General features: G+C 45.4%; 2 protein-coding genes across 3 annotated transcripts in view; one reads left to right on the top strand and one right to left on the bottom strand.

The window, feature by feature from the left end:
* Positions 1 to 2,984, top strand: part of AVEN (apoptosis and caspase activation inhibitor) — a gene marked incomplete at both ends in the record, with an annotated part of 177,501 nt that extends 174,517 nt beyond the window's left edge. The window contains 2 exons of the mRNA XM_080706826.1: positions 1,748 to 2,090; positions 2,869 to 2,984. Of these exons, the coding sequence (XP_080562952.1) occupies positions 1,748 to 2,090; positions 2,869 to 2,984 (459 nt within the window). The remainder of the gene's footprint in view (positions 1 to 1,747; positions 2,091 to 2,868) is intronic.
* A 1,435-nt stretch (positions 2,985 to 4,419) lies between these two features.
* RYR3 (ryanodine receptor 3) overlaps positions 4,420 to 21,745 on the bottom strand; it is a gene marked incomplete at both ends in the record, with an annotated part of 530,337 nt that continues 513,011 nt past the window's right edge. For both annotated transcript variants that reach the window (XM_080708162.1, XM_080708163.1), the window contains 11 exons: positions 4,420 to 4,515; positions 5,270 to 5,321; positions 7,775 to 7,875; positions 8,227 to 8,291; positions 9,054 to 9,210; positions 10,800 to 10,934; positions 12,333 to 12,479; positions 12,777 to 12,837; positions 13,221 to 13,348; positions 13,793 to 13,835; positions 18,803 to 18,933. In XM_080708162.1, coding sequence (XP_080564288.1) covers positions 4,420 to 4,515; positions 5,270 to 5,321; positions 7,775 to 7,875; positions 8,227 to 8,291; positions 9,054 to 9,210; positions 10,800 to 10,934; positions 12,333 to 12,479; positions 12,777 to 12,837; positions 13,221 to 13,348; positions 13,793 to 13,835; positions 18,803 to 18,933 — 1,116 coding nt within the window. The remainder of the gene's footprint in view (positions 4,516 to 5,269; positions 5,322 to 7,774; positions 7,876 to 8,226; positions 8,292 to 9,053; positions 9,211 to 10,799; positions 10,935 to 12,332; positions 12,480 to 12,776; positions 12,838 to 13,220; positions 13,349 to 13,792; positions 13,836 to 18,802; positions 18,934 to 21,745) is intronic.

Here is a 21,745-nt window from a genome sequence, read left to right as displayed (position 1 = left end):
CAGGCAGGGGGTGGGGGCGCGGCAGGGATGCCTCATGGGACAGGTGGGGAACACTGTCACTGGGACAGGGTAATGATGGGAGACAGCCAAGATGTGGGCTCTATCAGGGGGCATCTCAAAGGTGACAAGGACAGCACCGAAGAGAGAACAGTCAAGGAGGAGCCCCTCTTCCCACTGTGCTGCTTGTTTCAGTCAGCATTCTCCCTGCTGTGATCCAAGAAACCTGATCACACAATTTAGAGGAAGGAACATTTATTTGCTCACAGTTCTGGAAATTTCAGGGTGGAGCTCAGGGAATAGCAGCGGGAGAGAGAAAGGGAGAGGGAAAGAGAGGGAGGGGAGAGGAGAAGGGCGAGGGTGCACGAGAGCACGTGTGTGCTCTGTTCTCATATCATGGCAGCCAGTAGCAGGAGAGCAAGCAAGAAGATTCAAAGATACAAGTGCGGTCGGTTCCTAAGGCCACACCTCCAGGGGTCCACCTCCTCCAGCCACACTACTCCACACCTGTCCAGGGTACCACCCAGTAAAACCCACCCCAGTGGATTTACCCACTGATGAGATTACCATTCCTAGTTCTTACTGTATGTACTCTAAACATTAATGCATGAGCTTTCAAGAGACATTCTATATCTAATGATAACACTGCCAGAGCTGAGTCCCAGCCCCGCTTGCACCTTAGAATCACCAGGAAGTTGAAAACAGCAAGCAAGCCAACAACAGCAAAATGCCAGGCACCACGAGAGCAATTAGTGATGCCAGGATTAAAGACTCAGCTTCACCTTGTACAGTTGACAGTGCTGGACATTTAGCCAAGTTTATGTTTATAGGCACTTACAGGCATATTACAAATACCTGCAAAAGCCCCAAGAAGGATTTCACAAACTGGGTCTGTCCAGCATGCTTTAAAGTGAAAACAAGGGGTCAGTGCCCCGGTGAGGCCACACCCTGAACTACTCACCTCAGGGCCCTGCTCTCACCCCCAGCCTTCCCTCCAGAGAGAGACTCTCCTCCTTAGATTGTAGCCCTACACTACCCTCTTGTAGGGTATCTTAAACTTTCATTAAAGTGTAACAGAGAAAAATGTACATGGAAGTGTTTATATCCATGAATCAGAATTCGGCCCAACCTCCCTAGAAACTACCGTGCACACCCTCTTTGAACCCCTAACTGTTCAAACGATAGCCCCTAATCCTGGCTGTCTAATCCTTTAAACCTTCTAAACTACTACAAGTATTAGTTTTGCCTGGTTTTGAGCCTCCAACAAATATAATCACATAGTATGTTTTCTTTCATATCTGACACTTTTTTCTCAAATATTATTGCTGAGGGATTTTTTCTTCTTGGGGAATTCCCAGACCTTTGTGTTGATGTATTTAATACAGTGAATAGATCCTCTTTTCTAATGACTTCTCAATGACTCTTACAGATTCTCATTATAGATTCAAGTAAAAGTTCAAGTAGACTTGTGGTACTGTTAGCTTTCTGGAAGGCATGGGCCTTCTAAGTCCAACTCTGAGTTAGTTAGCATATGGTTGAGATGGGTGAACTGGGGACACAGTCGTATCATTTACCCCAGGCCAGTCCAGAAGGGTGCTGGGACAAGGCCCGGCAGGAGGCCCTTTGTGCAGTGTCCGGATGGAGTTTCCTGCCCTCATGAAGCTGGGTGACTTCCTTGCCTCCCTGTGCTTTGTTTCTACTTATGTGACCAGACCCACATTTTCACTCAGTTACTGTACTTTTCTCTTAGACCACAGTTCCTCTAGAGCTTCCTCAGGTGAGACCAAAGCGAAGTGATGACGGCAAGGGCGTCGGGATGCAGTTAAAGGGGCCCTCGGGGTCCGCCTCTGAGCTGAGAGCCTCCGCTGCTGGCTGCCCCAGGTCCCTGGGAAAAGACAGCCCAAGACCAGGTCCTCCGGGGGGTTCTCAGAAACCCGCTCCCCCACTGCCGGCAGTAGACCATCTGGAAGAAGAACTAGACCTGTTGCTGAATCTAGATGCACCTGTAACAGCAGCAGATAGCATCTTCCCAGACCAGACATCTCAGGACCCGCAATCTGAGCAAGACTGGCAGGTGGCCCAAGAGGAAGAAGGTATGGCTTTCATTTTATTCCCCACCCATCCTCTCGATTGGAGTTTTTATGAGAACAACCCCCACTCCCTCATCACATCCGCACACCTCCCTCCCAGTGTCTGACGTCGATCCAGCCCTGTCCCTGACATCTCTTCCGGCACTCACATCTCTATTTCCCCCTGAGCTGACTTTTCTGGTGACCTTCCTCTCACTCGATACACCGAGCGTCCCCAGCTGCAGCCTGCCTGATGGCTGTGCTAGCCTGGCCTGCAAATTGAACCTCTGCTGTAAAAGGCACTGAGATACTTGTAGTCCTCAGCTTTGCAGCAACAGACCTTTCAGCTGGCTCTAACAGGCTATAAACCCACTCTTTATACTTCTCTCTTACTATTTTGATCTTACTCTTTACAAAAGAACACTTTCTAATTTGTGCACGTGTTGTGCGAGGAAGGCCCCCACCCGATGTTGTGGTGACTGCCAAACCCACACGCTGCATCCGAGAACCACTAGTGATTTTCTAGGATTGCTGCAATAGTGGGAAGAACACTGAGCAGCTGGTCTTCTTAAAAATGCAACTTCAGAATAATAAAAAACACAGCAAACCTCTACCCTAACTTATTAATTTGTTTAGATGTCACTGTATCATTGAGGGAGAAACAGGAATGAAAATGTTTCCCCTAGTTATAGGGAAAGCACTGATGAGGGCTGAATTATTCCCTGGAACAAGCCCTGGGGAAGCGTGAGCCCTCAGTGCTGGGACTGACATGAGGTTGCTCTCACTGCTTTTATCTCCCTAGTTCCTGCAGAACCATCTGTGGCTGAAGAAAGGAACCCAGAATCTGAGCAACCAAGGACATCAAAAAATGTCACCGAGGAGGAGCTAGAAGACTGGTTGGACAGCATGATTTCCTAAAAAAAGAAAGAAAACAAAAGTGCCTGAAGCACATTTGGGTTGCCTTCTACGCACGGATGGGCCCAGGCTGTCCCTCAGGACACAGGTGCTGGTTTCACCGCACGCACCTCGCTCGTGTGTACCTTACGCTTGCTGCCGTAAACGCCTGCCTCTGTTAGACGGCATCTGAAATCATACGTGCAAGAGGCTAGTTGCATTTGTGTTCTGGCTTCGTAAAATTCGTAGAATTCCTTATGGGCTGAGGATGCTACAGCCTTGTTTCTGCCCTCCTTCCTCTGTTTACAGCCTTGCAGGTGCTGCTTATTAAGAGAATACATACCATCACGAAGGCACACATTTGGCCAAAATAAACACCCTCTGGTCTACGGATTTTCTCTCCTTCTTTCTTGTGCAGAGCCTAGTGATCGTCTTTGCTCTAGCAGTAATGGTGTGGTTGTAGAAGTGGTACATTACAAGAGGCTGAACCGTGGATTGGTATGTGTTACTTTATTGCAGTGGGCACTTCATTTTATTTGAGGAAATTCACCTAAACATAGCAGCTCCACTACTTACAAGGGACCATAAAGCATTACTCAATTTTGGCATGTTTGAGGTTTTTTTTTTTTATTCTTTATTTTGAAACAGAGTCTCACCTAAGTTGCAGAGGGCCTCCCTAAGTAGCTGAGGCTGGCCGCAAACCTGCGATCCTCCTGCCTCAGCCTCCCAAGTACTGGGATTACAAGCGTGCGCCACCACGCCCAGCTAGATTGAGATTTTTATCTGAATTTTCAGTACAGTACTTTTTTTCTAATAACAGCAGGTGACACGCTGTTACTGAAAAATTGTATTAATAATCTTCAAGTGCAGTTTCATAAAGTAAGACAGAAGATCAACACAACTATTTAATGGAACTGTCCTTCTGGAACACAAACATAAAAAAACTTGCATAGCTATATCTAAAGAGGTTTTAAGGCACTTAATCGATATTTCAGTGTCGACAAAGTGGTGTTTGTTTTGTTTCGTTAACTGCTGAAAGCTTTTCAAGCAGATTCTGGATACAGTCACTAGCAAGTACCATGGGGAAAGACTGTAGTTATAACATGATTTTGTGTGGTTCAGACCATAAGTCACTGTGGGATACCATCGTCCTCCATTCAGGTATTTTGGGTGTTAATGCACTCAAGAATTTATACTTCTCTGGCCCTTTTCTGAGTGCTACCATCTGAAAAACTAGTCGCTTTAGAACTCAAAAACTTGAAGGCATTCAGCCAGCAGTTCCTTGCCATCTTTTTGTCATTGTGTTAATGCCCTGACAAGTTATCACACAGTGTATGTCCATTAGGCACAAAAGTCCAAATTGCTTTTCAAATGTCACATTTCAAACATGTTGCAGAACCATAGGTGGGTTCATTTCCCAGAAGTTGACTGTCCAGAATCACGAGTCTCTCGTTCAGATCTATCCAAGCTGATCTTCATACTGCTTCCGAAAGCAGTCACCAGCGGGAAAGAAATCCCAACACCGTTCTTGGTACATCTTCCACACGTAAGATTCCTGCAACAGTGTGAACAGAGTACTCACCAAACCACAGTAACTTTAAACCCATTTTGAGCCCTTTAGGAAGATAGATACAAACTTACAGGAGGCCAAATGGGCACGTGTGTTGTGTGTTCAGAGCGCTGGCTGGGAGGAGGAAAACCGCCACCACCACCAAAAAGAACAAGCCCAGCGGGAACCAACTCCATGCTTGCCGCCAGTACCCAAGGGGATAGCACTAGGCGGGTGGCGCGCCATTTGCGGTTGGGGGAGCGGCCTGCCTCTCCCTTCCCACCAGTGCAGGGTGACTGCTGCCGCCTTTGTCTCTGCCTTCCCACTGCTCTCTCGTGCTTCCTCACAAGCTCCTGGCACATCTCCTCCCTCCTCTCTCGTCCGCGCCTCCGCCTCCCCTTGCCACCCACACGGGTCCTTATCGTACGGTCTCTCACACCATCCTCCTCTGACTGATTCTCCTGCTGATACAGACGCCTCATTGCTCACTGTCGTCTTCGCTAACGCTCCCTCCACCTCCAGCTATTCTACTGGAAGCAGTAAGCACAAGGGTTTAGAAAGTGTCAGGACAGCCAGGAGGATTGTAGAATAGGCTGAGGTTGCCACAGACTTTGGCTAAGTCACAAAGAGGTGATGTAAAAAATGCACGCAAGAGACTAATGGGGTCGTCAGCTCCGGACCACACGCGCAAAGTCTCAAAACTTAGGGAAGGAGACACTAACTGGGGACCTGTGATTCTTAAAGGCAGCACATTTCTCACCTGGCCCGTGTGCTCTGTTTCATCTTTATTAATCAAATACATCAGGAAGAACCTGGAATAAGGAAAAAAGGCAAAAGGAAAAAAAGATAGTTTTAGGTACTATAGTTAAGAAACCCAAGTTGGTTTTACTCAGGTGAACTGGAATTAGCGCTCCAAACTGAGATGCCTTTTACCTTTCTCAGACCTTGTGCTGAGACTACCAGCAAGGTAGTTATTTTTGTTGTTCTTGGTTTAAGATCTTAATCTAAAAAATAAAATGGCAGCTCAATCTCATACCTTAAAATGTTAACACACCACTTTCTCATCTGGGAATGCAGACTTTAGTATGTGTGCCTCAAGGTTATCAATCAGAAAGAAGACGACATTTAATCTCATCAAGCTGTTCTCCTTATTCCAGAAGCACAGCTTTATTGTTTATCGTAGACAACTGGGAAATGCCAGTGTAGTTTTACTTGTTCTAACCGTGATCCATGGGGAAGATTTGAGTCTGTCTGTGACACACGAGTGTCCCGGGGGGCTGAACTCTCAGCTTATGTTACAGGATCTCAGACTGTTTCCAAAGGAAGCAGCCTTGTGCCCTTCAGGAAAAGTACTGAGGCTGGTGGTGGGACGGAGAAGATACCCTTCTGAGGTGGCGGAGCCTCGGCCCCAGATTGTAAGGTTGCTCAGGGTAGTGTTGTATTCACAGCTCAGGTCCTGCCCCACAGAAGCGGCTCCAAGTAAGTTAGTTTTCTCTTCTTTTCCTTTAAATAAAGGTATCAGGCGAGGCTGATACCTTTATTGAGACTAGGGCTGGTGGGACATTGCTCCTCTCCTACCTATTGATTTAACTGACAAAGCACCACTGTAGGTGGGAGGGTCAAATACAAGCTCAAGTGCTCTGCTAGAGGACAGTACAGAAAACAGACCATTAAAATAGCGCTGCAGAGCAGGGCATGGTGGCGCATGCTTTAATTCCAGCATTAGGGCGACTGAGAGAGGAGGATCACGGTTTGAGAACAGCTTCAGCTACCTAGTGAGGCCCTGTTTCAAAATAAAGAATAAAAAATAAATAGGGCTAGGGATATAGCTTGGAGGTAGAATGCCCCTGGGTTCCATCTCCAGTACCACAGAAAAACAAAACAAAACAAAAAAACAGCTATGGAAGCCGGAGGCAGGAGCCTGGGCCCAGATGACTAACATCCTTTTCCTCTGCTACAATGCCCTGGTCTTGGTGTAGGGCTGGTGCTCCCCTTCCATCGGGTTGGTCTCCTGATCACCTGCAAAGGCGTGTGTTCTTGATAAGATTGAACAGTGGCCAGTACTCAGGACATGAGGGAGGGTATACTAAGGCTGATTTTTAAAACCTTGTTTTTGTGTTATGCTCATATCTAACAAAAAGTCCTATATTTGCCACGGCTTTGATAGCTGGGCCTGTTGCGTATTACAGAAAGATTAGAAATTTCTAAACAAAAATATAGAAAGTAGGGAAGATTGAGGTCAGGGGGCAGAGCGGTTTCTGTTCCTTCAAAATGATCCGTTATGGAGTCTGGATCATCAGATCTTATAATCCCCATGAATTCTGTGCATTGTTAGTTTCACAGGAAGCCCTTGGCACGTAGAAGGCTCAAATAACTTGTTCTTGAGCAAATGCTTTACTTTAGAAGAAATCAAATATTTGCTATTTGCCTGTTGGGGGGCCAGACGCTGCTCATGCTTATGTGGGGATAACAGAGCATGAAAACACACACGCCCTGGATCGTCCCACTCAGGGGGTTTGTGTAGTCACAGGAGCTCTGGGCAGACATGAGGCCTGACAACTGGCCACAGAACTGGGTAGCGCGCAGTCCACTGGCAGGAGGAAGGCCTTTCAGTAGCTCACTTAGAGGAGACAGGAAGAAAAAATGTGGAGACAGCAAGGTTGGGCCATTTCCAAGCTTTTCCAAAGGGAAAAGAGAAGCGGGTAATAGCTAGCAGTACAAGTGGACTTTGTTTAAGATTTTAAAAAGCACATTTAATCCGGGTGTAGTGGCGCACACTTGTAATCCCAGTACTTGGGAGGCGAGACAGGAGGATCATGGTTCGCAGCCAGCCACAGCTACTTAGGCCCTCAACAACTTAGTGAGACCTTGCTTCAAAATAAAGAATATAAAATAGGGCTGGGGGCGTAGCTTGGAGGTAGAATGCCCCTGAGTTTCATCCCAGTACCATACACACACACAAAAAAAGCACATTTATATGGTGTCAGGAAAACCTCAGTGGAAAAAGAGGTTGCCAGAGGTGTGTGTGCTCACGAAGGGATGTGGCCTAGTCACAGGCTGAAGGCTGCCTCTGCTGGGAGCGGGAGCCAGCTATGAAGTGCTTTGTTCCTGCGAGGCAGAGCACAGGGACAAAGGCGCGGGCTCCTGGACAGTCTTTTGTAATCCAGAGACTGGGCTGTGTGTGTGTGTGTGTGTGTGTGTGTGTGTGTGTGTGCACCCTAATGACTCCCTTTCCTTATCACCTCTGTTAACCAAGAATACTCACAGGTAGTTGGCCAAGTTGTGCTCTTGTAAGGTATGTGTTTCAAATCCATGAGGGGTTGTGTCGAAATAGTCATTGCCAATGCCACAGATGAAGCACTTAGTCTGTGAAAAACAGGTAGAGATAAGGAGGAGACTTGGTAGTACAGGCAGAGTAAAAGGGTGGCAATCTGTTGAACCGAGGGATGATGAGAAATACTCGTCTCTCTAATGCTTTTGGCTACTGGGCATTCACTCCATGTTGCCACCTCCCTAGCTCCTGCTTAGCTGAGGACACAGCGGAGGTGACGGGAGGCCGGAGCCTAGGCAGAGAAGCCATGCTGGTGGATGGGCACAGCGCAGGGAAGAACAGGCCTGGAGACCAAACCCTAGTTCAGTTTTACCCGGGCTGAGCCTAACTAATAGCCATATCTATTGTTTAAAAAATAGGGTTGGAGTAAGTAGGGAGAACAGTACCTCCATATCTTCTCGTACTTGTTCCTGCTGGTCTCTTAGCTCTCCAAAAGCATCAATAATCAGACCTGCAATTTTAAGTACAAAGCACCATAATCTACATAGTGGTTCCCCCAGAGAGGGAGGATAGGGGAGATGGCAGAGGGCCCTTCATTTTGTCAAGAAAGTGAATTAACAAGCTTGAACCATCCAGTTAAAGCAAAACTGTGCGAGGTGCGTCCTGGCCCTTCTCACTGCTGCTGCTAACTGCGTACTCTTCTTCCAGACTCTCACTCCTCCTTCTGCTCCTATTATGCTCAGCCATGTTTTCAGTCTCCTCAATGGGCTTCCCTCTTCTCCTGACCCGTCAGACCTCAAGGTGCACCAGGGCCCCCGCAGTGTCTCTGCTTCTGAGCCCTCAACACCTGCGTATCATAACGTCTCAACTCAGCATGACTCAAACTGAATTCATCATCTTTCTTTCTCCAGTTGCTAACATGCTCAGCGCCCCTTCTCTGCAAAAGAGAAGAACATTTCACATTCCCATGGCTACTCTCTGCTCCTTCCCCATCTCACTGCCTAGGAGGACTAAGGCCAGGGCAAGACTGGCCGCAGGAGCGCGCCACAAAGGAGATGCGCTGAGGAGATACTGCAGAGTAGGAGACGGAAGGAAGGGGACCTCCGTGTGGATCCTCAAATTTCGGGGTGAATTTTAGCTTTCTATCTAGTCAAGGCCTCGTGTATAATAGATGCATTCATCAACTTTTTAAAACAATTAGGTCCTAGATGCAGAAAAACAAGAACTAGATTTACTGAACTCTGTTCAGACTCAATGTAACTGACCCCCCTACCTTGAATGATGGCCAGCAAGATGACAATGACGAAGAAGAAGAAGGTGATGTCGAAGACGATGCGATACATCTCGTAAGGATCGCCGGCAGGGTCTTCGATTTCATCCCCAATGCCGCCCCCTGCTCTCACTCCCACGTACATGTGGAAGAGGTAACACTGGGGAGGAAGAATGGTGGTACTTCAGGGAGAAGCTACCGGGTATCTGTTTCCTGGATGAGGCTCAGACATCACGTGAGTGAGTCAGGTGGACAGCGGTGAGCGGGAGAGGGGACCTCGCTGATACGGTGCCCGCGCTGCTAACTCCTGCCCTCACTGTCTGCTCAGGTCGGTGTCCACCCAGACGGAAAGATGTTATATTTAAGTATAATTTTAGTTCATTAAAAAAAAAAAAACAGTTGTGAACTGTTTGTTATACACAGCAGAATTCACTTAAGGTGTGTACAAGTTAAAAGAGTGAAAAGCCCTGGGTGAGAATGACGTGTGCCAGATGTTAGTTTTTCCTCATCTGATGTTAGGAGGGCCAGCCTGGGATCCGCCCAGGCGGTTAACTCTGCATCCCCTCTACACTTGTCAGAGATTTCTCAGCATCTCAGATCCATCTAAAATCCAAAATGCTTCAGAATCTGTAGGTTTTTGAGTGTTAACATACCATCACAAGTAGACTATGTCATGATTGACCTCATGTGATGGGCCATACCCTAAATGTATAAAATTACCTGCAGATCACGCACAAAGTATATAGAAAAGAGAACTGAACTTCATGTTTAGATGTGGGTCATATCCCCAAATTTACCTCATTTAGGTATAAGAAATATTCCACAGCCAAAAATATTATAAACACTTCTGGTCTCAAATTTTGAATAAGGGATGCTTATCCAAAACAGGCTTTCTTCTGCACATGTGCTTCGGGGTAGGCATCTGGACACTGGCTCACTAAGCAGGGCGCCCTATGTCTCCCACCCAATGGATGGGTTAGACTTGTAGGAAGGGCGGCCTGCAGTCAGGTACCAGCCACACTGGTGCTCTGGTGACTAGCACTGCTGTCTCGTGAGGGCATCACCCCAAGAAAGCAGAAAGAGAGCTTTTAGCCAATACCTGATTTCCTTTTTCTTTTCTATTTTTTCTTTCTTCCTCTTTTCTTCTTTTTTTTTTTTTTTTTTAAACTGGTTGGACTCAGAGACACTACTTCTGTGTTAAACCCTCAGCCCTTTTTATTTTGAAACCACGTCTCACTGAGGCTGGTTTCTGAACCTGCGATCCTCCTGTCTCAGCCTCCTAAGTAACTGGGATTCCGGGCATGTGCCTGTTTCCTAGAGCAGCGCACCCATGCTCTTTTCCCGACTCGGTGATGCTGAACTCTAGAGATGCTGCAGCAAGGCTGGGCCGCCCTGTGCTGTGCCTTTCTTCCCCACCAGGGCCTGGCCCGACAGGATCCCCTGGATCCTGATGGCATCGTGCTCCTCAGCCTCTGGTGGCTGAAATAAACCAAGTAGCTGTCTATGTTCCCACGAATCAAAGCTAGACTTCCATGAGATTTAGAAGTGGGGCCACTGGCAAGGGTGAGTAAGGTGGATGAGTGGTGCGTCGCGGTGCTGCCCACCTAGACCTAGAGTGGCACCTCCCCATTGCCCTGCCTCCCAGGGTGCGTCTCCCTCCTGGGCCTCCTTTTCTGCCTCTCTCTGCTCCGCCCTGGCCCCGGCCCCACGGCGCCCCCTCCCAGGGAGGCCTCGGAGCCCAGCTCTCACCGTCATCATGTCGTCACACTTCATGTCGGGCTCCTCGTCATCTTCACTTTTGTTGTAGAACTTGCGGAAGAAATTGAAAGCCACCACAGTGTAGAGATAAACCACCACGGCCAGCAGACCGACAGTCAGAACCAACTGGGAGAGAGGACAGAGGTGAACAGGCGGTGAGGCCTTCACACTGGAGACAGGTGCTCCGGGCGCCTGGGCTCAAGCCCAACCCCCAGGACCTCGGGGTGCCCGTGTATTTGGAGATGGAGCCTTTGGAGAGGTGCTGGAGTTACGCAGAGGTCCTGAGGGGGGGCGCACCCAACCCCACCTTACAGGTGTCCTTGTAAGAGGAGGTTAGCACACAGACACGTGCACACAGAGACAGCTGTGTGCAAAGGCAGCTGTGGGCCCTGTCCACGAGCTCCAAGAGAGGCCTTGGGGAAGCCGAGCCTGTCCGTGGTGTTTTGTTGTGGCTGCCCGGCATGAATGAGGAGAACAGGGACGTGTACAGAGACTAGGGACTGGGCTGGAGACCGGAAGATCAATGAGAAAAAGACTTTTCCCTCAAGGAGCTACACAAAAGGGAGAGGGCAGGAGTGCAGAGTGCCAGAGTAGGTACATTCTGTGCCCTCTTGAGGGATGGTCACTCAGACTTTGATAGCAGACCTCACAGAGAGCAGTTGGTTTAGGGGGAAAAAAAGCCTTGGGTTTTGCACACACAAAAAAACCCAAGGGCTTTAATGTGCCACTTAGTGGCTGTGTGGCATAGCGTGAAGGTCTCACTGAGCCTTGGCTCTCTCTTCTGTAAAGTGAGCATAACATCCACCTTATAAGGCTGCCGTGAGACTGTCATGGCACAGGTGTGCGTCTTCCTCATTCCTCCCCATAGCAAGGGATAGAGATGTGAAGGCGTGTACCGCACACGTAATCAACTGCACTTAATGAGGAAAGAATTGCTAAGACAGTTCTAGCAATTCGGTTTGAATTTGTAGACAAGAAGAAGCCATTAGAAGATTTTAGTATGGCTATGGCAAGTCTCATCAATATCCAGTCTTCTACAAATGGTCAGAGTCAGCTTCTCCATTAACTATACACACAAACATGTGTACATGCACACATCATATCTACAATATGTATGTATACATGTGTGTGATATAAAACACCTATATATGCATAAAGTATATTTCTTAGCTCATTGGCTATGAATTACAGACACATATCAGAAGTACCACTTGCTTACTCTAGGGAGGGAGTGTTGGAGGAAGGGGTAGACTTATAAAAGGCCTCCAAACTGATATGTCTGTCTATCTCCTTCCTCATCGCCTCCCCACCCCTTGCTTGATCTGACTGTTGAGGGCTCCCTAATCAGTGTCTCATGCCTCACATGATGACTACGGTTATAGTTGTAATTGGTTATGATTTTGCAAAAACAATCACTCTTTCAAGTGTCTGGCTAAGAAAGATCCATTCCATGGCACCACACCTCTCTTCCTGTCACCCACTCATGCACCACCATGCTCTTCAAATTGGTAATAAGCCCAGTACCTGTTTGCCATTGTGAGTTACAGATGACAGAATAGTCCTCAAGGTCTTGAAGCCCATTGCAATATCCAAGAGATGAGCGGCGAAGAAGAAGTTGTTGTAGTGGCCCAGGATCGACATGGTGGTGTACCAGGCGAGGTAGAGGAAGGACTGGAGAAATGGAAGGAGTTAGCAACTTTCTAGGCACTCATGTCATGTGATGTGCTCACCAATCCTTTTTTTATCATCTTGGGAGGCAAAGTGAGGCTTGAGGGGTCTAGGTGCTATGAGCTGGTCCCAGGATTGGCAAGTGAAGCCCCCCTCACCCCACGCTGTCGCATGAGGGAGAAGTGGTCCCCAGCACCTCCAAGGCTCTCGGGGCATCCCCTGTGGCTTCCCCTCCATGATATCCAGTGACATCTATGAACCCGGGGCAAGGAATCTTGTTTTCCCAGGTGTGATACTTACATTGTCAGTAAAAACAACCCCCAGCTTCCAGATATGATACTTCATATCAATGGAACTGAGCCTATAAGGGAAAAAAACAATTTCATAACTTAAAAATGTCAAGATTTAGTTAGGTGTTTAATTAGGAGGAAAATTAAGGCCTTTTTTTTTTCTCCTCTCAGGTTTATTAACCTAAATACAGCTCTGAACCTTTTTCAAGTAACACGGGTTCCCTAGAGACAGAATGGTGGCGTCACATATCTTGAGATCTGAATTAGTCTTTCCCTTCCAGCTCTATTGGCCACAGAGACTGGTTAGTCTTTCAGTGTTTTAAACGCATCCTCACGCAGTATGTCATCACCTAGGTGAAACGCCTGTGTCCTACCAGCCTCAGAGAACAGGGGCGAGGACAGGGACAAGCTATCTACTTTAGCCCCCAGGGATTTTAGCCCCCAAGCTCTGTACCATGACACCAGGGAGGCCGCCTCTGCTTTGGTCTCTTCTACTGGGCTAAAGTCCAGGGCATTTTTGTCCAGGCCCAGGAGCTCGGCGATGCGCTCTGCTCCGTAGAGGTCTCCGTACTTGTTGATCACCTAGAGCAGACAGGAGGCGGGTGAGCTGGGCCTACCATCATCCGCGTTGCAGAACTTCGAGGTCTCGTGAGCTTGGGAAAGCTCCGGGCTTTCCCAGGGGTTTAAGGCATGATTCAAAACAGCCAGAGAAAATGGAACTGATTAAATGCAATTAAGCAAAACCTGCTTTTTAAGCTGGTGTCCTCTCAGAGGGGAGAAAAGGCCTAATGTGTAAAAAAAAAAATTAAGGATTGTGTTAAGCTGTTTAAAGCAGATAAGTATGAGAACAAAACCAACAGCCTTGGGACGTTCATGTATACTCCCTGCTCTGACTTCATGTTTTCAAATACCATCTCAGCATGCCCACCACATTTATTTATTCGTGTGTACACATGAAGAGCTTTAGAACAAATGTGTCCCGCACTTCTTTGTGATCGCAGTACACACCCCACTGACAAGGCGTACCTTTCTCTTCACAAACTTGTCCCAGTAGTTATTAGGAAAAGATCTGAAAAAGAAAATGAAAAAAGGCAGGTTCTTAATTCTCCACATCAAGGCAAGCACATCAAGCGCTTTCCGGGTCTGAGTGTCTGGACCTGTGATCTTTTGATTTCGGGCTGCTCACTGAGGAATGCGAGACTTGATTGAAGTTCAGAGTCATCACAGATCTACTGATTTCTAGTTTTGCCACTTTGTATTGGCTTCTGAAGCACTTGGAAAGCCACTTCTGCATTTTCTAACTCAAAATTATAACTAAGAACCAAGAATAGTGATTTTTTTTTTTTTTTTTTTTTTTTTTTTTTTTTTTTTTGGTGGTACTGGGAATGGAACCCTTTTACCTCCAGGCTACACTTCCAGACCGATTTTATATATATATTTTTATCTGGAAACACAGTCTCTTAAGACAGCGAGGCTGGCTTCAAACCTGCTCAAACCTCCTATCTCCGCCTCCCAAGCGCAGGGATTACATTTTTTTTTTTTTTAACTTGCCCTGTTCTGCACTCCCAGGCTCCTGTGGCCCACCCGTGGCCAGGTCTCTCGTCCCTGCCAGCCAGGCAGGGCTCCTGGGCCACGGCCGCCCTTCCCTGCCGGCCCAAGGTCAGATGTATGCTTCTTGATCCTTTCCCTGATCCCAGTATAACCCAGAAACAACACCTGGCAGGAAACACATGCATTGTTTTCAATATCCCATGTGTGAGTAATGGGGCAGGTGCTGAGGATGCCAGATATGATGGAATATACAGCCAAAGTCCCGAACTTTATGGTTTCCAGCCAGAGAATCATTTAAATTAATGTATAGAAGTCTTTTCTTAACCTTAGCGATCTCCTCTCTTTTCCATTCCCACATACGTCCTGTGGTGCCTGATTTGTTCAAGGGGCTGGGTCCCCTTCTCAACTTTCCCCACAGGCGGTCTGCCTTCTGCCTGTACGTTGTACCAACTACACTGCAAGTAGTTTCTTGTTGTTAAAGGCAAGAAGGAACAACACCTTCAGGTATGATGCAAATTTTTTTATGGTACTAGGGGTTGAACCAAGGGGCATTCTACCTCTGAGCTATACCCCCAGCCTTTTTTTAATTTTGAAACAGTATCTTGTAGGTTACTGAGAATCTCACTATTGCTGAAGCTGGCTTTGAACCTGTGATCCTCCTGTCTCAGTCTTCCAAATACCAGGTGAAAACTCCCTGCAATGTTTGTTCTTATCTAGAATGATTGAATCCTCCATGGGAGGGCCCTTGTAAGGTTGAACCTCTGGCTGGTGGAATATGCATTCTTACTTTGTTTTCCTTTATATAAGTTGTTCTTTTGGCTCTGGAACACAATTCTCTATGTATAGAGACCACCCCAAATAGTGACAGCAGAAGTGAGGACCCCCCCCCCCCGAAGAATATGACCCAGAAAAGGCCTCAACAGGGTGGCAGCCTTTAGAAATGTATCGTGTGTGTGTGTGGGGGGGGGGCTGGTTAAAGCAATTTGTCTTAATAATCTAAATGCCAATTAAAAAGAAATGCTGGTGTTGCAGAGTAAACTGCTAATAGACTTTTATCTCTGGGGGATAAAATAATTATTTTTACTTTCTTCTATGAACATTTCTCGGTTTTTTATTCTTTATGCATTGCATTTAGAATCTAAAACAAAACAGAGTCAAGCCATGCTTCCTCTGCCACACTGATATGTCCTTTGTCTTAACACCTTTATACGATTGGTAACATACAACTCAGTGTTAGTCACACTCTGTCCTAAGTAGAAGATTCTGCAAGTGACACTGAAGGACCACCAGCCACAGCCTCTGGGCGAGACCCTTCCATGAACGTGATCTCACCTTGGTCTGAGCATTCTGAATTTTTTGTCCTTTAATTAAGGATAAGACATGCTTTTGAAGGTGTAGCATACATTTTTTTTTTTTGGCTTGATAATAGTCCTTAAAGGATTGTATGGAGAACAGATTATCACAAGGGAAGTGCATAAGTAAAGAATATATTCATATATGAATGTTCAACCTCTTTATAACAGAAATGTACAGTGAGGTCCCTTGTACACCTACCTGATAGCAAAATTATCTGAAAATAACAAGTGCTGGCAAAGAGGTAGAAAAATAGAAACTTTCAGTATAGTACTATTTAGAAAGCATATTGGAACAAATATTTATATATCCTGCTATTTAACAAATTCCTTTCTTGAGTCTATATCTAGAAAAGCTCTTTGACCTGTGCATTATACACAGGAGTGTTCCTTGTAGCACTATTTTCAATATACAGAAGAAAGGAAACAGTTGAGACACGGAAAATGGATACATGATAATACACTTACATATTAGAAAAAGATAAAATTCTGAAAATGAACTGCAGCTGCCTAGTTAGCAGAGGTGAGCTCCTCAACAGAACGCTGAGCAAAGGGTCAAGTGACCATATGATTTAATACAGTAGTATCATTACAACCATATGAAGTTCAAAATAATTCAAGTGAAGCAGTATATTTAGAGACAAATACCTAATTGGTAAAATTATATAGAGCAGGAGAGTGAATCATATTAATACTTTCACTAATAAATAGGGACTGACATCACTAGCCACTAATGAACAGTAGGAAAAATGTTAGCTGGGGTTAGGAGGATATGATCAGGCTAAGAGGCCTGGAAGGCTTTTAGCAATGTTCTATTTTTATTCTTTTCCGCTTATTATGCCTTCAAATGCACATATACATTTTATGTATTCTGGTGTATGTATGCTTAACGATATATAAATAAAAAAGAAAGAAAGTGCAGGTGGATAATGGGCACCAAAACACAGCCAGGGGTGGTGGGAGTAGTACTAATGCTACATGGCATAGTGGGGCAGCTATGGTCTACAATAATCAATTACACATTTCAAAATAACTAGAAACGGTTTTGGAGTTTCCCAACACCACAAATGATGGAAATGCTAAGTATGCCTATGTGATCATTACATATTGTCACATGTATGTAATTACCATACTGTATTTAACAAATATAAATACATAGCAATTAACTTTTTCTTCACTTATAAAACAGCTATTGTGTTTATATATTTCCCTATGCCGGGACATTTAACCATTTTAAATAAAAAATGTTAGAAAATATATTTCTTGAGACATTTTAGCATACTTGTCTTATTATCTCCCTAGGGTAAATTTCTAGAAACCAAACTGTTTTTTCACTGGGACTTTTAGGTCTATGACCTATGGCTATTTAAGGAGAAGGCTTCAGGTGGTGTGATACAGATCAGCTGTGCCATGGGCAGGTCTGGAGGAGCTGATCAGCTGGGTCTCCAGACCTCGTTCCAGTTAAGTCCTGGGAAGGGAACACTCTATGATGCAAACATGGACCTCTAGTTTGAGTAATATTGAACTTGCCTGTCTGGTAATAAATGAGCTCAGTATCTTTCTTGAGACATCTTAGCATAATTGTCATAATATCTCCCTAGGGTAGATTTCTAGAAACTAAACTGCCTTTTCACTGGGACTTTTAGGCTATATCAATCACCTTGTACCACAGATGCACACATTACTGATAATTATAGCAAGCTTACTAAAGAACTGAAGATTTAAATTTTTTTTTTTTTTTTTTTTTTTTTGCGGGTCTGGGGATGGAACCCAGGGGCATTTGACCTCTGAGCTACACCCCCCCTGCCCTATTTTTTTTATTCTTTTTTTTTTTTAAAACCAGGTCTCACTGAGTTGCAGAGGGCCTCACTAAGTAGCTGAGGCTGTCCGTGAACCACTATCCTCAGGTCTCAGCCTGAATGCTGGGATTACAAGCGTGAGCCACCATGCCCGGCAGAACTGAAAATTTAATATTAAGAGTATCTAATAGCTGGACATGGTGGCACATGCTTGTAATCCCCGTGCTTGGGAGGCTGAGACAGGAGGATCACACAGGTTCGAAGCCAGCCTCAGCTACTTAGTAAGGCTTTCAGCAACTTTGTGAGACCCTGTTTCACAAATAATATATAAGAAAGGTCTGGGAGTATAGCCCAGAGGTAGAAAGCCTTGGTTCCACCCCCAGTACCACACCAAAAAAAAAGTATCTAACACTTCAATGACAAAGAATATCTTCGTTGTCAGAGCTAAGCGACGACAACACAGTCACCCGTGTTTACATCGCCCTGTTTCTTTACTTTCACTACAATTTATCATGCAACCTTCATCTCCATAACAGTGAATGCAGTGACGTTAGCGTACGCCTTTGCTGGTGGAGATGGCCACATTCTGCACAGTGAGGGGAAAGGCAGCAAGTAACAGCTTGATGCTGACACGTGCCAGGCAGGGACCACGCTCTTGACACACAGTCACTGATCTCCCAGGACTGCAGGAGGTGCTACGCTCATCCCTCCATCACTGAAGAGGACACAGGTTTAGAAGGTTGATTACCTTGTTCAAGTTCACAGTCCACAGAGTTGCAGGGCTGATGTGATCCCTTACCTGTTGGCCTCAAAAACCAGTGCTCTTTCCATAATACCGTGTGCTTACCAGGAAGGAAGGCTCAGCTGTCTTCCATCCCCACCCAGACGGTCCTAGTTTAACTGCTCATGCAACTGCTTCAACATTACATCTGGAGGAGGTCTGTGACCTATGGCTATTTAAGGAGAAGGCTTCAGATAGTGTGATACAGATCAGCTGTGCCATGGGCAGGTCTGGAGGAGCCAATCAGCTGGGTCTCCAGACCTCATTCCAGTTAAGTCCTGGGAAGGGAACACTCTATGATGCAAACATGGACATCTAGTTTGAGTAATATTGAACTTGCTTGTCTAGTAATAAATGAGCTCAGTATCTCCTAATAATTATTCTGCAACACACACACACACACACACACACACACACACACACACACACACGGGGTTGGTGAGGGAGAAAAAAATCAAGAACCCAAAGAAAGGTGCTATTAATCAGTCTCCAAGGCTGGTAAAGAAACTGTTTGCAGTAGACACTCTGTTTACATCTGGGGGTGAGCACTTACGGTGTGTTGATTACCAAGCGGTCCCATTGCCCCTTGATGTCATCCTCAGATGGCTGCTCAGTGATATATAAGCCATCAAACTCCAGCTTCCTGGCGATTTCTTTTTCCCTTTTGAACACCACCAAAGGGACCTAGGTGTGGGAAGACAGTAGTCAGAGAAGGTTTTGTGATTCAAGTGTCCGCTCCCAGGCACCTGTCACAAATTAACCTTCCAATTTCAGGGCAGCCATCTCCTTAGACTGGGATTCTTATGTAGCTGTGGGGTCAAAATCAAATGAGTCTTTTCTCACACCTTTGACTGACATTCCTGCCTCTCCTAAAGCTGACCTGTTTTGGGCCACTCAAAGGTTTCCGTTAAATGGTTGCTAGTCATGCCAAATGGACTTCTCTACCCTTCCTGGTGAGAAGACCCTGCCTAGATGAGTCCTAGGGCTTAACGGGGACTGAGGCTTGGAGTTGAGCCAAGACTTAGAACAATTAGCTATTCTAGAATATGTTGAAATGCCACAGGAATATTTTTGAAATGTTCCAACTCCCTTTAATGGTGAGGATCATCTTCATTTCACAGGTCTAAAGTGTGGTAGAGGAAGATCGCAGGTTCGAGGCCAGCCTCAGCTACTTAGTGAGGCCTTTCACAACTTAGTGAGACCCTGTTTTAAAATAAAGAATAAGTTAGGCGTGGTGGCGCATGCTTGTAATCCCAGTGCTTGGGAGGCTGAGACAGGAGGATCACACAGGTCCCAAGCCAGCCTCAGCTACTGAGTGAGGTTCTCAGTAACTTAGTTACCCTGTTTCCAAATAAAGTATAAAATAGGTCTGGGAGTATCCCAGAGGTGGAAAAGTCCCTGGGTTCTACTACCAGTACCACGAAAGAAAGAAAGAAAGAAAGAAAGAAAGAAAGAAAGAAAGAAAGAAAGAAAAGAAAAGAAAGAAAGAGAGAGAGAGTAATAGGGCTAGTGTATAGCTTTGAGGTAGAATGCCCCTGGGCTCAATCCCCAGTACCGCAAAAATAAATAAATAAATAAATAAAATAAAGAATTTAGAGGACTCTGTACATAGCCCTTGGTACTGATGTTTTCTTCTTTCTGTAAAGAACTTCTGCTAGGAAGTTGCACACTTCTTTGTAGCACACTTATTTCTTACTATTAATACCCATTCTCTTTTTATACCATAAACCTCCCTTGTCTGCAGGGGACACAGTCCAAGATCCCCAGAAGATGTGTGAAATCATGGGTAGACTCAAACTCTACATATATTATGGTTTTCCCTTGTATGTACAAACACAAACGCAATGCCTTTACATAACTAAGGCACTAACACCCTGTGGCCATCTCAAACTTGGAGTTTGTGATATGATAGCAAAACTAACACACTTTTTTTCGTTCTTCATGATATCATGGATAGATTTTTTTCTTACTGTAGATCTTAGCAATCTCAGCATTTTATTTTTGTTACTGATAACTGCTTGTTTTCGCTTAAAGGAAGAACTATAAGCTGCCCTTTGGCATATCTGAATTACCAACACCACTACACTTGCACTATGGGGTCATTATTAAGTACAATAAAGGTAATTTTAACACAACATTGTGATACCTTGGCAGTCAATTTGATAACTCAAGGGATTACCTTACTAAGTGACTAACAGGAAGTATATACATCTTGGATCAACTGGACAAAGGAATTATTTCATATCTCAGATGGGACACGGGGATGGTGTGAAATCTCATCACATGACTCAGAATGACAAGTCATTTAAATTTTTTGAGTTGTTTATTTCTGGAATTTTCCATTTAATATTTTTGGCTCACAGTTGACTGTAGATAACTGAAACCATGGAAAAGGAGGACTTCTTAACTGTAAGTTTAATTTTGGGCTAGGTATGGCAGCATGGCTATAAGGGTCTACCACCCAAGGGAACACAGAAAGGGCTAGAAAGTAATCCACTCTCCTTAACTAAGTACACACATACTTCAAATATGAGAGAGTTAGGGAGGTCAGAAGACACTGCTGAAATCCCAGGAAATGAGAAGTCAGACTAACCAAAGCCCTTCTAGCCAGAAAAGGTAATTCAGATGGAGCCTGGGCTTCTTGTTTGTGACACCACTGGTTATTTGTTGACATACCTAAGACCGTAGTCTACAAACTTTCTTCCAGTAATTCTTCCTCAAACTCATATGCCCTACTCTGCTCCTTTATTTCCAAGACAAAATGTAGGTAATGATTTGAAAAGAGTTACCCTGTGCTCCCTACCTCCTTTAAAACAACAAACACTGCTTTCTAAGTAGTTGAATGGAAAGATAGGAGAGGAGGAAGGCTGATCTTGATTGATGAGGGTCTACATCTGTTTTTTTTTGTTGTTTGTTTTTTGTTTTGTGTGCCTGGGGATGGAACCCAGGGGCATTTGACCTCCGAGCTACAGCCCCTGCCCTATTTTTTATTCTTTATTTTGAAACCGGGTCTCACTGAGTTGCAGAGGGGCTCACTAAGTAGCTGAGGCTGTCCGCGAACCACGATCCTCCAAGTCTCAGCCTCCCGAATGCTAGGATTACAAGCGTGCACCACCACGCCTGGCTCTACATCTGAATATGTGTAAAATTATGAATATGACATGGTTAACCTGGACAACCATTGGTGGGAGGGGGGAAGGGAAAACGGGGGCGGGGGGGAGAGGGCACCAAATATAGTTTAAATGTATACCATTTATGTTCAATAAAAAATTTGTTTTTAAAAAATAAATAAATAAAACAACAAACAACACAAAAGAGATAAAAGATAGAAGGGTAGTAGAGGCCAACGCAGGCAGGCATCGCACCAGGAGGAGCCCGTGGTTGTTGTTAGTCAATGGACGGTGCAGGAGGGGAGCGGAGCTAAAGCTACCCTGGCTAGTGACTGCTGTATTTTGAAATGAACAACAAGAATACCGACAATTAGAGCAGTACTGGC

This window comes from Muscardinus avellanarius (assembly GCF_963383645.1).
Source record: "Muscardinus avellanarius genome assembly, chromosome: 12".
NCBI lineage: Eukaryota > Metazoa > Chordata > Mammalia > Rodentia > Gliridae > Muscardinus > Muscardinus avellanarius.
This window is presented reverse-complemented; position numbering and strand designations above follow the sequence as displayed.